The following is a 16,139-nucleotide window of genomic DNA, read 5'->3' as shown; positions in this document are numbered from 1 at the left end:
CTGCAATAATTTATGAATGGTTACACAATATAAAAAGATGTAAATAGGGACATCAAAAACATAAAATGGGGTGGAGGTAGAACTTTGTATACTGATGAAATGAAGTTACCAGCTTAAAATAGAATGTTATAAATAAATTTAAGACGTTTGTAAGCCTCAAGGTAACCACAAAGCAAAAACCTAATGTAAACAGAAAAGAACCAGCCTATACTACTACAGATAATCATCAAATCACAAAGGAAGACAGCAAGAAAGAAACAAAGGAACTACAAATATCCAAAAAACATTTAATAAGATAGCAAGAGTAAGTCCTTAGAAAAGTCTCCAATTCAGAGACAGAGTGTCAGAATGGATTTAAAAACAAAACAATGACAACAACAAAAAACAAGACCCAACTATATGCTGTGGATATTAGACTCACTTCAGCATTAAGGACAACATAGGCTGAAACTGAAGGGAGTAAAAAAGATACTGCTTGCAAACAGAATACAAAGAGCAAGCAGAAATAGCAAAACTTTTATCAGACAAAATCGACTTAGAGACAAACTCATGACATAACGATAAAGGAGCTAATTTATTGAGAGGATGTAACAACTGCAACTGTATATGTACCAAATATCAAACTTCGGAGCACCTAAATACAGGAAGCAAATATTATCAGATCCAATCCAAAGGCAGATAGACAGCAACACTGTAATAATAATAGAGGACTTCAATATTCCCCTATCAACAATGGGTAGATTATCCAGACAGAAAAGCAAGAAAACTTTGCATTTCAACTAATCAAATGGACTAACAGATATATAGAGAATATTCAATTCAACTGCAGTAAAATACACATTCTCCTCAAGGGACTATAGAACATTCCTTAGGAAAGATCATATGTTATAAATCCTAAAACCAGTCATAACAAATTTAAGAGGAATATTATCAGTTATCTGTACTGACCACAGCAGTATAAAAATAGGAGTAAGTAATAGGAGGACAGCTCAAAAATTCAAAAATATGTGGATATTAAATAACACAATTATGAAAAACCAATGGGCCCAATTAAAAAAATATATCTTGAAACAAAGAAAGCAGAAATACAAAATACTAAACTTATAGAATACAGCAAAAGCAGTTCTAATAGGGAAATTTAGAGCAATAAAGGCCTACATTAAGAAAAAGGTCTCAGATAAACAAATTTATATCTAAAAGAATAAGACAAAAGAACAATTTAAGGATGATCTAAGATCTTAGAGGGCTGCAAAGCTTCAGCTCTAGGGAAAAATAGTATCTAGCCTCCTTTGTACTTTTATTTTTTATTTTTTAATTATTTTTTCCTTTATTTTCTCATTTTTTCAATTCTTTTTCTTATTAATTTTTTTGAGTTTCTATCTTTATACATATACTTTATATATTATTTTATTTTATTTTTTTACTTTCATTGTATTCTTTTTTCTTTCTTATTTTGGAATCTAAATTCTTTATTTTTTTTTCTTTTTTTTTAAAGATTTTATTTATTTATTTGACAGAGAGAGACAGCGAGAGAGGGAACACAAGCGGGGGAGCAGGAGAGGGAGAAGCAGGCTTCCCGCCGAGCAGGGAGCCCGATGCGGGGCTCGATCCCAGGACCCTGAGATCACGACCTGAGCCGAAGGCAGACGCTTAACGACTGAGCCACCCAAGCGCCCCAGAATCTAAATTCTTTAAACAAGCAGACCAAAACATACCCAGAATCTAGTTTTATGTTGTTATTGTTTTCTCTTTCCTTTTTCTTTCTTTTCTTTTCTGCACAAAATGACAAGATGGAGAAATTCACCCGAAAAGAAAGAAGAGGAGATGGAGGTAGTATTCATGAACAGTGATTTAATCAATACAGATATAAGTAAGATGTCTGAACTAGAATGTAAAATGATTATAAGGATACCAGCTGGGTTTGAAAAAAAACATAGAAGACACTAGAGAATTCCTGTAGATATAAAAAAAGCAAACATGATCAGATCCAATCCAAAGGCAGATAGACAGCAACACTGTAATAATACTAGAGGACTTTTTTATATCCTGTAGATATAAAAAAAGCTAAAATCTAGTCAGCCCAAAATTAAAAATGCTATAACCGAAAAAAATTAAAATTAAAATTAAAAATAAAAATGCTATAAGCAAGATGCAATCCCAAGTGGAGGCCATAAAAACGAGGATGGACAAATTATAGGGGTGAATCAGTGATACAGAATATAAAATTATGGAAAAGAATGAAGCTGAAAAGAAGAGGGAAAGAAAGGTAATGGACCACGAACTTATTAAAAGGTGATGACACTTATATCATAGGAGTCCCACAGATGAAGAAAAAGAAAAGGGGGCAGAAAGTTTATTCAAACAAATTATAGCTAAAAACTTCCCTGATCTGGGGAAGGACATAGACATCAAAATCGAACAAGCACAAAGAACTCCCATTAAATTAAAAGCCAGGGCACCTTGGTGGCTCAGTTGATTAAGCATCCAACTCTTGATTTGGCTCAGGTCATGATCTCAGGTTTGTGAGATCTAGACCTGTGTTGAGCACCACGCTGGGCACGGAGACTACTTAAGATTCTCTCTCACCCTCCCTCTCCCTCTGCCCTCCCCCACCTATTTCTATAAAAAATAAATTCAATAAAAGCCAACCATCATCAAGGCATATCATATGTCAAATTCACAAAATACACAGGCAAGGAAAGAATCCTGAAAGCAGCAAGGGAAAAAAAAAGTCCTTAACCTACAAGGGAAGACAGATCAGGTTTGTACCAGATGTGTCCACTGAAACTTGGCAGGCCAGAAAGAAGTGGAAGGAAACAGTCAATGTGCTGAATGGGGAAAACATGCAGCCAAGAATTCCTTTTTTTTTTTTTTTAAGATTTTACTTATTTATTTGACAGCGAGAGAGGGACCACAAGCAGGGGGAGTGGGAGAGGGAAAAGCAGGCTTCCCGCGGAGCAGGGAGCCCGATGCGGGGCTCGGTCCCAGGACCCTAGGATCACAACTAGAGCTGAAGGCAGACGCTTAACGACTGAGCCACCCAGGCGCCCCCCGCAGCCAAGACTTCTTTATCCACGGGCGCCTGGGTGGCTCAGTCTTTGAGCGTCTGCCTTCGGCTCAGGTCATGATCCCGGGGTCCTGGGATCGAGTCCCGCATCGGGCTCCCTGCTCCGCGGGAAGCCTGCTTCTCCCTCTCCCACTCCCCCTGCTTGTGTTCCCTCTCTCTCTGTGTCTCTGACAAATAAATAAATAAAAATCTTAAAAAAAAAAAAAAAGACTTCTTTATCCAGCAAGGCTGTCATTCAGAATAGAAGGATAGTTTCCCAGACAAACAAAAACTAAAGGAGTTCATAACCCAGTAAACCAGGTCTGCAAGAAATTTTAAGGGGGATTCTTTGAGTGGAGGGGGAAAAAAAAAAGACCAAAAGCAACAAAGACTAGAAAGGACCAGAGAACATCACCAGAAACACCTAACTCTACAGATAATACCATGGCACTAAATTCATATCATTCAATAATTACTCTAAATTTATTTATTTTATTTTATTTTTTTAAGATTTTATTTTTCAACAGAGAAAGAGACAGCGAGAGAGGGAACACAAGCAGGGGGAGTGGGAGAGGGAGAAGCAGGCTTCCCACTGAACAGAGAGCGTGATGAGGAACTTGATCCCAGGACCCCAGGATCCTGACCTGAGCTGAAGGCAGACGCTTAATGACTGAGCCACCCAGGAGCCCAATAATCACTCTAAATTTAAATGGACTAAATGCTCCAATGAAAAGACAAAGATTAAAAGACAAGATCCATCTATATGTTGCCTGTAAGAGACTCATTTTAGACCTAAAGACACCTGCAGATTGAAAGTGAGGGGACAATCATCTATCATGCTAATGGAAATCAAAACAAAGCCAGAGGAGAGCACCTGGGTGGCTCAGTTGGTTGAGCGTCTGCCTTCGGCTCAGGTCATGATCCCAGGGTCCTAGGATTGAGCCCCGCATCGAGCTGCCTGCTCAGTCGAGAGCCTGCTTCTCCCTCTCCCTCTGCTGCTCCCCCTGCTCGTGCTCTCTGTCAAATGAATAAATAAAATCTTTAAAAAAAAAAAAAAACCCAAAAAACAAAAAACAGAAGAAAGCCGGAGTAGGCATACTTAGACTCAGATTCATACTCAAACTAGATTTTATACCAAAGCCTGTAACAAGAGATGAAGGGCATTACATCACGATTAAGGGGTCTATCCATCAAGAAGATCTAACAATTGAAAATATTTATGTCCCCAACGTAGGAGCACCCAAATACATAAATCAATTAATGATAAACATAAAGAAATTCATTCATAATAATACAATAATGGTAGGGGACTTTAACACCCTACTTACAGCAATGGGCAGATCATCTAAGACAATAAACAAGGAAACAATGGCTTTTAATGACACACTGAACCAGATGGACTTAACAGATATATTCACAACATTTCATCCTAAAGCAGCAGAATACACATTCTTTTCGAGTGTACATGGAACATTCTCCAGAATAGACCACATACTGGGTCACAAATCAGGCCTCAACTGCTACAAAAAACTGAGACCATACCATGCATATTTTCAGACCACAATGTTATGAAACTTGAAGTCAATGACAAGAAAAAGTTTGGAAAGACCAAAAATACACGGAGATCAAAGAACATCCTACTAAAGAATGAATGGGATAACCAGGATATTAAAGAAAAAATTTAAAAAAACAAAACATGGAAGCAAATGAAAATGAAAACACGACAGTCTAAAACCTTTGGGATGCAGCAAAGGCAGTCACTAAGAGGGAAGTATATTGCAATACCGGGCAACCTCAAGAAGCAAGAAAAAAGGGAGCACCTAGGTGGCTCAGTCATTAAGCGTCTGCCTTCGTCTGCCTTTGGCTCAGGTCATGATCCCAGGGTCCTGGGATCGAGCCCTGCATCAGGCTCCCTGCTCAGTGGGGAGCCTGCTTCTCCCTCTCCCACTCCCCCTGCTTGTGTTCCCTCGCTCGCTGTTCTCTGTCAAATAAATAAATAAAATCTTAAAAAAAAAAAAAAAAAAAAAGAAGCAAGAAAAGTCTCAAATACACAAAGTAACCTTACATCTAAAGTAGTTAGTGAGGGAACAGCAAATAAAGCCTAAAGCCAGCAGAAGGGAAATAATAAAGATTGGAACAGAAATAAATGATAGAGAAACAAACAAAACACCCTAATAGAATGGATTAATGAAACTAAGAGCTGAGTCTTCGAAAGAATTAACTGATAAACCCCTAGCCAGACTTATAAAAGAAAACAGAAAGGACCCAAATAGATAAAATCATGAATGAGAGAGGAGAGATTACAATCAACACCAACGAAATAACAATTATAAGAGAATACTATGAAAAATTATATGTCAACAAACTGGGAAACCTGGAAGAAATGGATAAATACCTGTAATCCTACAAAGTACCAAAACTAAAACAGGAAGAAATGGCAAATATGAACAGACCCATAACCAGCAAAGAAATTGAATCAGTAATCAAAAATCTCCCAACAAACAAAAGTCTAGGGCTGGATGGATACCCAGGGGAATTCTACCAGACTTTAAAGAAAAGTTAAAACCTATTCTTCTCAAACTTCCAAAAAATAGAAATGGAAGGAAAACTTCCAAACTCATTCTACAAAGCCAGCATTACCTTCATACCAAAATCAAAGACCCCACTAAAAAGGAGAATTACAGGCCAATATCATGATGAACAGGAATGTTAACATTCTCAATAAAACACCAGCAAATCAGGGGTGCGTGGGTGGCTCAGTCAGTTAAGCATCTGCCTTCAGCTCAGGTCGTGATCCTGGGGATCCTGGGATCGAGCCCTGCATTGGGCTCCCTGCTTGGTGGGGAGTCCGCTTCTCCCTCTGCCTCTGCCCCTTCCCTCGCTCACGCTTGTCCGTGCTCTCTCTCTCTCTCAAATAAACAAACATCTTTTTAAAAAATGAATAAAAAATAAAATAAAATACTAGCAAATCAAATCCAACAGTACATTGAAAGAATTATTCAACACAATCAAGTGGGATTTCTTCCTGGGCTGCATGAGTGGTTCAACAACTGCAAATCAATGCGATACACCACATTAGTAAAAGAAAGGGTAAGAACCACATGGTCCTCCTCTCCATAGATGCAGAAAAAGCATTTGACAAACTACAGCATTCTTTCTTGATAAAAACCCTCAACAAAGCAGGGATGGAGGGAACATAAATCAACATCAAAAAGGCCATAAATGAAAGACCCACAGCTAGTATCATCCTCAATGGGGAAAACTGAGAGCTCTTCCTCTGTAGTCAGGAACAAGACAGGGATGTCCATTCTTACCATTACTATTAAACATAGTACTGAAGTCCTAGCCTTAGCAATCAGAAAACAAAAAGAAAAAAAAGGCATCCCAACTGGCAAGGAAGAAGTCAAAATCTCACTATTTGCAGATGACATAATATTCTGTAGAAAACCTGAAAGACTCCACCAAATAACTGCTGGAACCAATACATGAATTCAGCAAAGTTGCAGGATACAAAAGTGATGTGCAGAAATCTGTTGCATTTCTATACACAAGTAACAAAGCAGCAGAAAAAGAAATCAAGGAATTGATCCCATTTGCAACTGCACCAAAAACAATAAGGTACCCAGGAATAAACCTAACCAAAGAGGTAAAAGATCTTACTCTGAAAACTATAAACTATAGGACACTCATGAAAGAAATTGAAGAGGACACAAATGTAAAACGTTCTAAGCTCATGGACTGGAAGAACAAACATTGTTAAAATGTCTCTACTACTCAAAGCAATCTACAAATTCATTGCAATCCCTATCAAAATACCGCCAGCATGTTTCACAAAACTAGAACAAACAATCCTAAAATTTGTATGGAACCACAAAATTCCGAGAATAGCCAAAGCAATTCTGAAAAGAAAACAAACGAGGCACCACAAATCCAGATTTCAAGCTATATTGCAAAGCTGTAGTCATCAAGACAGTATGGTACTGGCACCAAAACAGATACATAGATCAACAGAGAACCCAGAAATGGACCCACAACTCTATGGTCAACTAATCTCCCAAAAGAAGGAAAGAATATCCAATGGAAAAAAAGACAGTCTCTTCAACAAATGGTGTTGGGAAAACTGGATAGCTACATGCCGAAGAATGAAACTGGACCATTTTCTCACACCATACACAAAAAATAAATTCAAAAGTGGACGAAAGACCTAAATGTGAGATAGGAAACCATCAAGATTCTAGAGAACACAGGCAGAAACCTCTTTGACCTTGGCTGTAACAACTTCTTATTAAACACGTTGCCGGACGCAAGGCAAACAAAAGCAAAAATGAACTACTGGGACCTCACCAAGATAAAAAGCTTCTGCACAGTGAAGGAAACAATCAACAAAACTAAAAGGCAGCCTACAGAATGGAAGAAGATATTTGCAAACAACATATTTGATAAATGCTTAGTATCCAATACCTATAAGGAACTTACCAAACTCAACACCCCAAAACAAATAATCCAGTTAAGAATCGGGCAGAAGACATGAATAGACATTTTCCCAAAGAAGACATCCAGATGGCTAAAAGACGCATGGAAATGTGCTTAACATCACTAATCATCAGGGAAATACAAATCAAAACCATGATGAGATACCACCTCACACCTGAGAGAATGGTTAAAATTAACAACACAGGAGGGGCGCCTGGGTGGCTCAGATGGTTGAGCGTCTGCCTTCGGCTCAGATCATGATCTCAGGGTCCTGGGATCTAGCATGAGGCTCCCTGCTCAGTGGAGAGCCTGCTTCTCCCTCTCCTCCCTGCTCCTGCTCTCTCGCTATCTGTCTGTCTCTCAAATAAATAAAATCTTTTCTTAAAAAAATGTTCAGGGCGCCTGGGTGGCTCAGTTGGTTAAGCGACTGCCTTCAGCTCAGGTCATGATCCTGGAGTCCCGGGATCGAGTCCCGCATCGGGCTCCCTGCTCGGCAGGGAGTCTGCTTCTCCCTCTGACCCTCCCCCCTCTCATGTGCTCTCTCTCTCCTCTCATCCTCTCTCTCAAATAAATAAATAAAATCTTTAAAAAAAAAAAAAATGTTCAAAAAACACAATACAGGAAACAACAGGTGTTGGCGAGGATGTGGAAAAAGGGGAACATTCTTGGACTGTTGGTGGGAATGTAAAATGGTGCAGCCATTCCGGAGAACACTATGGAGGTTCCTCAGAAAGTTAAAAATAGAGCTACTCTATGATCCAGCAATTGCACTACTAGGTGTTTACCCAAAGGATACAAAAATACAGATAAAAAGGGGTATATGCACCCCAATGTTTACAGCAACATCAGCAATAACCAAATAAGAGAACCCAAATGAAATCTTGTCATTTGCAACTATGTGGATGGAACTAGAGTATATTATGCTAAGTGAAATAAGTCAATCAAAGAAAGACAAATACCATATGATCTCACTCACTCATATATGGAATTTAGGAAAGAAAAGAGATGAACATATGGGAGGGGAACAGAAAAAAGGAGAGAGGGAAACAAGCCGAAAGTGAAACTTAACAAAAGAGAACAAACTGAGGGTTGATGGAGGGAGGTGGGTGGGCGGTGGGCTAGATGGGTGATGGGTATTAAAGAGGGCACTTGTGATGAGCACTGGGTGTTGGATGTAAGTGATGAATCACAGAATTCTACTCCAGAAGCCATTACTGCACTGTATGTTAACTAACAAAATTTAAATTAAAAAACAAAACAAAAATCCCTACCATATGGTCCACCATTGCCATTTCCAGGTATGTATCCCAAGGAAACAAAATCAGTATCTCCACACACATATCCACTGAGGTATTATTCACAATAGCAAATATATGGAAACATCAGTAAGTGTGCCTGAGTGTTTAAAGGGAAAAAAAAAATTCAGTACACACACAAATGCAGGAATATTCAGCAATAAAAAAGAAAACAACACTGCCACTTGCACAACATGGATGAACCTAGAAAATACTATGCTAAGTCAAATAAACCACACAGAAAAGGCAAATAGTGAATGGTATCATATATATGGATATTCTTGAAACAAACAAACAAAAACATCAGAAACAGAAAGTAGAATGCCAGAAGCTAAGGACTGGAGGAAATGGAAAGATGGTCAGGGGTACACACTTTCACTTAACAAGATGAGTAAATTCTGAGGATCTAATGTACAGCATGTTGAGTACAGTTGTTAATACTGTATTGTACACTTGAAATTTGGTAAGAGAGTAGATACTAAGCTTTCTCACAACCACCAAGAAAAAGGTAATTATATCAAGTGGTGGGTGTGTTGTTTACCTTTATTTAGGTCATAATTTCATACTGTGTATCAAGTCATCACGTAATATACTTTCAATAATATAATTTTATTTGTCAATCATACCTCAACAAAGCTGAAGGAAGGGGGGCAGGTGGAAGAAGAGATGTAAATACTACCAAAAGAACCATACAGGAAGGTCTTGAGAAGTAGCCCATAGTATACCTACATGGTGGCCATGTCAATGCCTGCAATTTCAGGCACAGGCAGGCACAAGGAAATGGCACCTAAAGGAAGGGTGCAAAACCCGGGCCACAGAAATGGCACGGATCTGAACACACGGACCCAGCCAGGGAGAGGGCAAGCAAGGTGCAATCCATCAGCCTCACTGCATGACCACTGACCTCCAATCTTACCCGATCAGGGCTCAGCACAGAGGATACTGGGAGCTGCAGGGCAGAGAAAAGGGCACACCAACAACTCAGAGCTAGCAACAAAAGCAACTACCCAGAAAGCTGGGGAAGCAAGCAGTGCCCACAGTCCACACGAGAGAAGGACTAACCATCCCCTGGAAAATGCAGAGGGGGGACTCGGGAGTACAGAGTCTAGTCCAGGTCAAAGGGGAGGCTGAGGGCCTTACCCAGTGAGGATATAAGTGTAAAGTTCTCCAGCATCACATGGTGGTAGAGCCGTCTCTGAGCCTCATCAAGAAGCCTCCACTCCTTCCAGGAGAAGTACACGGCAATGTCATCAAAGGTCACACCACCCTTTCATGAAAGGGACAGATGAAACCATGAACATTCTCTCTCTGAGAACACATAATCCAACCCCCCACACATCCACCCCAGTCTCCCCACCTCAGAATAAATACCAGGTCCTGGTGCCTCTAATGCTGCTCTCCTCTCACCTTCCCATCAATCACTGTGTTCAGTCCTCAGCAGTAACAGGCAGGGGGACACGGAGATGCACTCCAAGCTCTGGGTCTGGCCTGCAAGGTCCCATCCCCCTGCCACGATATTCCCATGGAGTCTCCCAGGTTGTGCCCTCAACACAGCCAATTACAGGCCCTGCTCTACCAGGAAGTCTTCAATACCAGGGCGCTGAGGCCCTTAGCTCACACTTCCCCTCCATGTGTACAGGATTCTGTAGACTGTACCACTCTCACGACCCCACAGATGAACTCCCACACCTTCCTGCCCCACACCAAAGGATCCTCCCTTGACTCACACTTGTGCTTGTCACATGACATCCAAAGGATGTTTGACAAACTCAAACAGGTTCCAGTCCCACCCCAGTACTCTCATGGATCCCAAATGAGGGAAAGCCTCAAATGCTGCTGAGAAGCCCTCCTCACCTGCCTCTAATCCTCACTTCAGTAACAGACAGACACAACCACATGTCAGCTTAGGATATTCATGGACCCTCTTCTACTTCTCTGCTGCCCATGCTGTCCCTCCGCAATCAGGAACCAACCACCCTCTACTGAACCTCTGTGAAAACCCCAGCCCTAAGGGTCTCCCTGCCAGGCAGAGCAAAGCAGAAATGACTGCATTTGTCCAGACCTTAACTACCAGCAAGACTTCGAAACACCCCGGGCACCGTAAAAACTCATCACAAAATTCTGTGAAGCCCCAGACCACTGAATAAAGAGCAGCCCCAACTTCACTGTCATCTTGGCAAAATTAGTCCTAGGTGTCCTAGCCATCTCTTGTCCCATCATCCCATGGAAGCCTTGCCCATGTTTCTGCCAGATCATTCTCTCCCCTTCACCTGTGTTCACAATGCCCAGCAACCCCAACCACGTGCTGAGGAAGAAAACCACTCTTCAGCAGACTTTACTAGGACCCTCTGACCTACTAGCAGCATTGCCACTATGCTCTGCATTCCCTTCCTAAATGTGATCCACATCTCCACCCTGGTCCACACAGTAGCCATCAATTTTCAAACCCTCCATCATGAAACTTTCCCCCAGTTTCCCAAAATTTCCTGTCCAGCTGCCCACTTGATACCATCAATCACACTTCTCTGAAACATCAGAGATCGTAAACAATGTCAAAAAACCTTAGGTATCCCCAAGGACAGTTAACCTACTGCTGACTTCATCAGGTTGATGGAAGCTTCCATCTTTTCCGCTACTAGGACCTGTGTACATTAACAATGGGAAATCTCACTAAAATGGTATCCAGAGGTTGCAGGCTTGGGGGGGAGCCCTCAGGCACTGCCACACTGATCAACTGCACACCCAAGAGGAAGAGACTGCCTTGACCTTATATGGGGATAGTACTTCACCAGCACAGGCCCACGAAGACCGTCTGTCCTGACCGCCCCACCCGACAGCTCAGCCAATCAGAAGCCACAACTCCCAGTTCACTCCAGGGGACCTGCAGTTGTAACAGCCTCGCGACTTCGCCTCCTTCCCCTCAGGAAAGCCCACCTCTCCCGTTCTCCACACCGGCCTTCTGTTCGGACTCGGCCTGTTTGTTCCAAACTGCAGTCCACTTCCGTCTCCACAGAAACCCATTCGTGCAGATAAAATTACCGCCACATTTCACCTTATCTTTAGGGCTCACGGACCACAAGCGCGGGGCCCTCCCTCCCTCCCCCTCTCTTCTCACCCGCAGCACCCCAGTCTGCCGGAGCCCTTCTCAGAACATACACCAGCAGTCAGCCAGTTCTCCCACATCCAGGCGGGCCGAGGAGCAGTCCGGGGACAGAGCCCCCGCCGACTGCCGTGCCCTCGTCCTGGGCGCCCGGCCTCCTCGCCGACCCCCGCGGCGGGCTCTCTTCTCCGGCGGCCAGAGAACGCCTAGTCACCCCCGCCTTAGCCCACCTCACTCCCGCCACGACAGACGGCCTTCTCGGGCAGCGCGGGGACGGGCCTCATGGCCGCGCTGCACTTTGCTCCTGACACGAAGAACGGCGACGTGCTGGTCCCCGCGGCTGGCGCAGCCCCCTCCAGCCTCGGCCCCAGCCGCCCTCGGCCCCGAGCCCGCTCCCGCACGGGGCCCCCGCCCGCCGCCGCCTCCCCGTCCCGGACACCGGGGCCTGGGCCGCAGGGACGCGAGCCGGCGCCCCGCGCTCGGGCCTTCGGGCTCTGGGTGGGGGGACGGCGGGAGGGCCCGGGGGACGAGCGCTCACCTGAGCCGGGGCCCTGCGCGCGGCCGCCGCCATCGGACTCGGTGGGCCGGCAGCGGGGCCGGGAGCGGACACCCGGACTCCACTGTGTGCGGCGAGGACAGCGCCTCCCCTCGCGTCTTCACGATCAGTCACGCGGATCCTGACGCGCGCTCCGGAACCTTACGGGACAAACAGACCCAACCGGAGGCAAAGAGACCTACTGGGGGATGAGACCGGAAGTCCCGCCCCCGGGGATGCGCTCGCCTAGAAACGCCGTGTGCTGTTCCCTCATTGGCTCCTCGCTGCGTCCCGGGCCGAGCTCTTCCGGGTGGGGTGGCTCCCGGAGCTCCGGCGGTCTCCGGTAGGGGGTCCCCCACCCTGGAGTTGCCCAGCTACGGTCACGTGGCACCCTGAGGGACGCTGGAAAGTGCTGCTCCTCGCCGGGGGGACGGGATTTGCTCCTCGTTAAAGGCAGAGAAGAGCTGTGCTTTCAGACTCCATGAACGTCAGTCAGCTTCCAGAGAAAACTATTTTAAATGCTCTTAAATACTTTTACTGAGCTAATTGACATATTATTTTGTACAGCACTTCAGAAATAAGAGTCTGTGCAGAGGTGGAAAGATGTTGCTGCTCCTCAAATGCTTGCACCCTGAGGTGTTACAGTCAGTTTTGGACTTGGTTAGGAAGAATACAAAAAAAGTCCCTGTTAAACAACAAAAATTGTAAAGGTCTATTGGCTTTATCCATCGATTTGTGAATTGGGCAGCATCCATCTAGCAAGTAGAGGGCAGCTCCAAAGCGCTACAGAAAGGGGAAGGTTTTTAAAGGTAGGTCAAGAATGTCATAAAGACAAAAAAGGATTAGGTCAGATCAGGTCACCTTATTGTGGGGACAAAAGACTCTTACTAGGAGAATCTGTCATCTTTCTTTCGGGAATGGAGAGGGCCCATCCATGTAGATTAACTCTTTAGTGCTGACCAGCAGATTCCTGACTGTGCAGTGGAAACTGAATTTCTGCGGAGGTTGAAAGTGCAATGAGTTTCGGTATTATGCTCTGGTTTGGTGACCTGGCCTAGCAAAAGTGACTCCATTTGGGGCCTGTGGTTTCCTCTTTCACACCCCATACAGGTCCATGACATTGAAGAAGGACAAAGGATGGTAGGCCACCCCGAATGAAGTGGTCAATGATGGGGTCAGCCTCTGGTTCCACAGTAAACCTCTCTTGCTTGTATAGTGATTGTGTCCCATCTATGAAGGAACACTTTTATCCACATATTTGTTACTCCATATTCTCAGATGTACTTAATTCCTCTTAGGAGACTGACATCCCAAACATAGTGCAACTTAATCGATGCTATTTTTGGTACAGAACTCATGTTGCCATTTTCAGTTGGAGCAAGTGTGCAAGGGGAGAATCTGAGCCCTGAAATAAAGGGTTATCTGAACCCACTGATCTCATCTCCTTGCTGGGAAGTGATTCTTCTTTCTTCAGGCACTGGCAGTAGTGTTGTTTTAGGAACTGAAATTATCTCAGAAAAAAACAGCAGTGAGATACACATTTCAGCTGTTTAAAGACAGTGGCAGAAATATCTACGGAGAAACCCACGTTCCATCTCCCTACACATCTGTAAAAGCTAAGAAACAGTTATGACCTCAGAGAACTTTGAGAAGACAGTTCTAAGATGTCTGCGAAAAGATAGAATCAAACAGATCCCATGACTGTGCTTGGTCATTTTGAGGCTTTTATCTCCAAAATGTGATTTTTTTCATTCCTGAAAACTTTGAGAAATACAACTGTCAATCTTAAAAGTAAATAGCTAATAATTTTACTAGCAAATTGAGCTTATTCAGGAATAATAGAGGAATTTCAACTCAGGATAAGCACACTGTGGCAAATCACAAGCAAGTCTGAAGAGACAAAGGGAAAGCCAGCTTTTATTAGGTCTTAGGAGGAGATTGCGGAGGGTGGCTTTCAATAAAAGTCATTGAAGGGGCGCCTGGGTGGCTCAGTCACTGAGTGTCTGCCTTCGGCTCAGGTCATGATCCAGGGTCCTGGGATCGGGCCCCGCATCGGGCTCCCTGCTCCGTGGGAAGCCTGCTTCTCCCTCTCCCACTCCCCCTGCTTGTGTTCCCTCTCTCGCTCTCTCTCTCTGTGTCAAATAAATAAATAAAATCTTTAAAAATTTTTTAAAAAATTAAAAAAAATAAAAATCATTGAAGAACAAAATTTTGAGGTTGTCGCAGTGTTTCATTGGCTGATGTCATGGTTAGTGTGTCATTGTTGAGGCAAGGATAGATCATCTTTTTTGTTAAAAGCAGATTAAATTCCTACCTCGAAAGCATTCTCCCTTGTCAAGATTAAAATTATATTCCTTTCCTGGTGTTTATGCATGTCCTACCTGCATCACCTTTTAGGGCCTCCTGACTCCATATTAAATGTTGTTTCCTTTACTAATTTTCACACCACTTTGGAGAGAGACGTAAAGAGGAAATTACAGTACACAGCATAGTTAAAATGAGAAGGAAATTGAAATGTCATGTTTATTCACTGTTCTACGAAATGTGCATTGAGCACATACTGGTTTTTCAGGAACTTTGGTAGATGCATGAGAGAAATGCAGGCACAAGACAAGCAGTCTTGCGTTCATGTGGCATTTATTATGTTCAAGGAAAACACAGGATACATGAAAACAGAATTACTAAGTTATATTGCATGTTAGAATGTGGCAGGTGCAATGGAAACAAGGAGAGGTGATTTTGCGAGACGGGATTGGATGGAATATTACACTGGGCGGTAAGGAAGCTCTCCTTAATAAGAGCACCACTGAGAAGCACTGCCTGCCTCAGTTTGTAGACCATGGGACTTGATCTCGGGGTTGTAAATTCAGGTTCCCATGTTGGGTGTAGAGGTTACTTAAAATTAAAATCTTTAAAAAAATAAATAAAAGCACTACCGAGCAAGGGTGAGCCTTGTGGGTTTTGTTTTGTTTTGTTTTGTTTTCAATTAGCTCTGTTAAAAGGTAAAGTAAGGTTCATTAAAATTTCAAAGAGCATATTTGAGCATACAGCACACGCACCAAACTACAGATAAGGCTATTGAGACAAAAGGGGAAATAAAGCAAAGAAGTTATAAGATTGGCTATAGCTTAAGGGATTGCCTCATTTAGGAAAGCCTAGTTGCCTGTTTGTGACTGGGTGTTCTTAGTTTTTGATTTCTCACCCTTAAGGCATTTATAATATTTTGCTTGAAGTCAGGTTTCAGTTTGCTTATGTAGGTGGCTAGGGCACTGCAGCCTCCTGAGTCTAAAGGCCTCCTTCTTGAGTTACGGTTCCAAGCAAAAGGATTAGGTGGCTGGGTGGCTTCAGTGTATGGAGTTCTCAGCAGTAGAGACCCTGGGTCTCTAGCCCTTTAATTCTTTAGCCTCCTACACTCACTGGAGAGACACTCAGGAGGTGTCCATTAGAAACCTTTGCTCTGGGGCGCCCGGGTGGCTCAGTTGTTAAGCATCTGCCTTCAGCTCAGGTCATGATCCCAGGGTTCTGGGATTGAGCCCCGCATCGGGCTCCCTGCTCAGCGGGAAGCCTGCTTCTCCCTCTCCCACTCCCCCTGCTTGTGTTCCCTCTCTCGCTGTGTCTCTCTCTGTCAAATAAATAAAATCTTGAAAGAAAGAAAGAAAGAAAGAAAGAAAGAAAGAAAGAAAGAAAGAA

The 16,139-nt window shown here is 43.3% G+C and overlaps 1 protein-coding gene across 4 annotated transcripts in view; it reads right to left on the bottom strand.

Annotated features, from left to right (window-relative positions):
* LOC116622250 (zinc finger protein 256-like) overlaps window positions 1-16,139 on the bottom strand; it is a 115,279-nt gene that overhangs the window by 14,712 nt on the left and 84,428 nt on the right. Inside the window, exons 1-2 of one of the 4 annotated variants that reach the window (XM_032388567.1) lie at window positions 12,453-14,329; window positions 9,955-10,081 (exon numbers count right to left, since the gene is read on the bottom strand). In XM_032388567.1, coding sequence (XP_032244458.1) covers window positions 9,955-10,081; window positions 12,453-12,485 — 160 coding nt within the window. In that variant the 5' untranslated portion in view covers window positions 12,486-14,329. Of the gene's footprint in view, window positions 1-3,920; window positions 3,951-9,954; window positions 10,082-12,452; window positions 14,339-16,139 lie in introns of those variants that run through there. The other 3 variants (XM_032388568.1, XM_032388570.1, XM_032388571.1) reach the window with 3 other exon arrangements.

The sequence above is a fragment of the Phoca vitulina genome, unplaced genomic scaffold (genome assembly GCF_004348235.1).
Source record: "Phoca vitulina isolate PV1807 unplaced genomic scaffold, GSC_HSeal_1.0 scaffold52, whole genome shotgun sequence".
Lineage (NCBI taxonomy): Eukaryota > Metazoa > Chordata > Mammalia > Carnivora > Phocidae > Phoca > Phoca vitulina.
The sequence above is the reverse complement of the archived record's forward strand: the minus strand, read 5'-3'. Positions and strand labels throughout refer to the sequence as shown.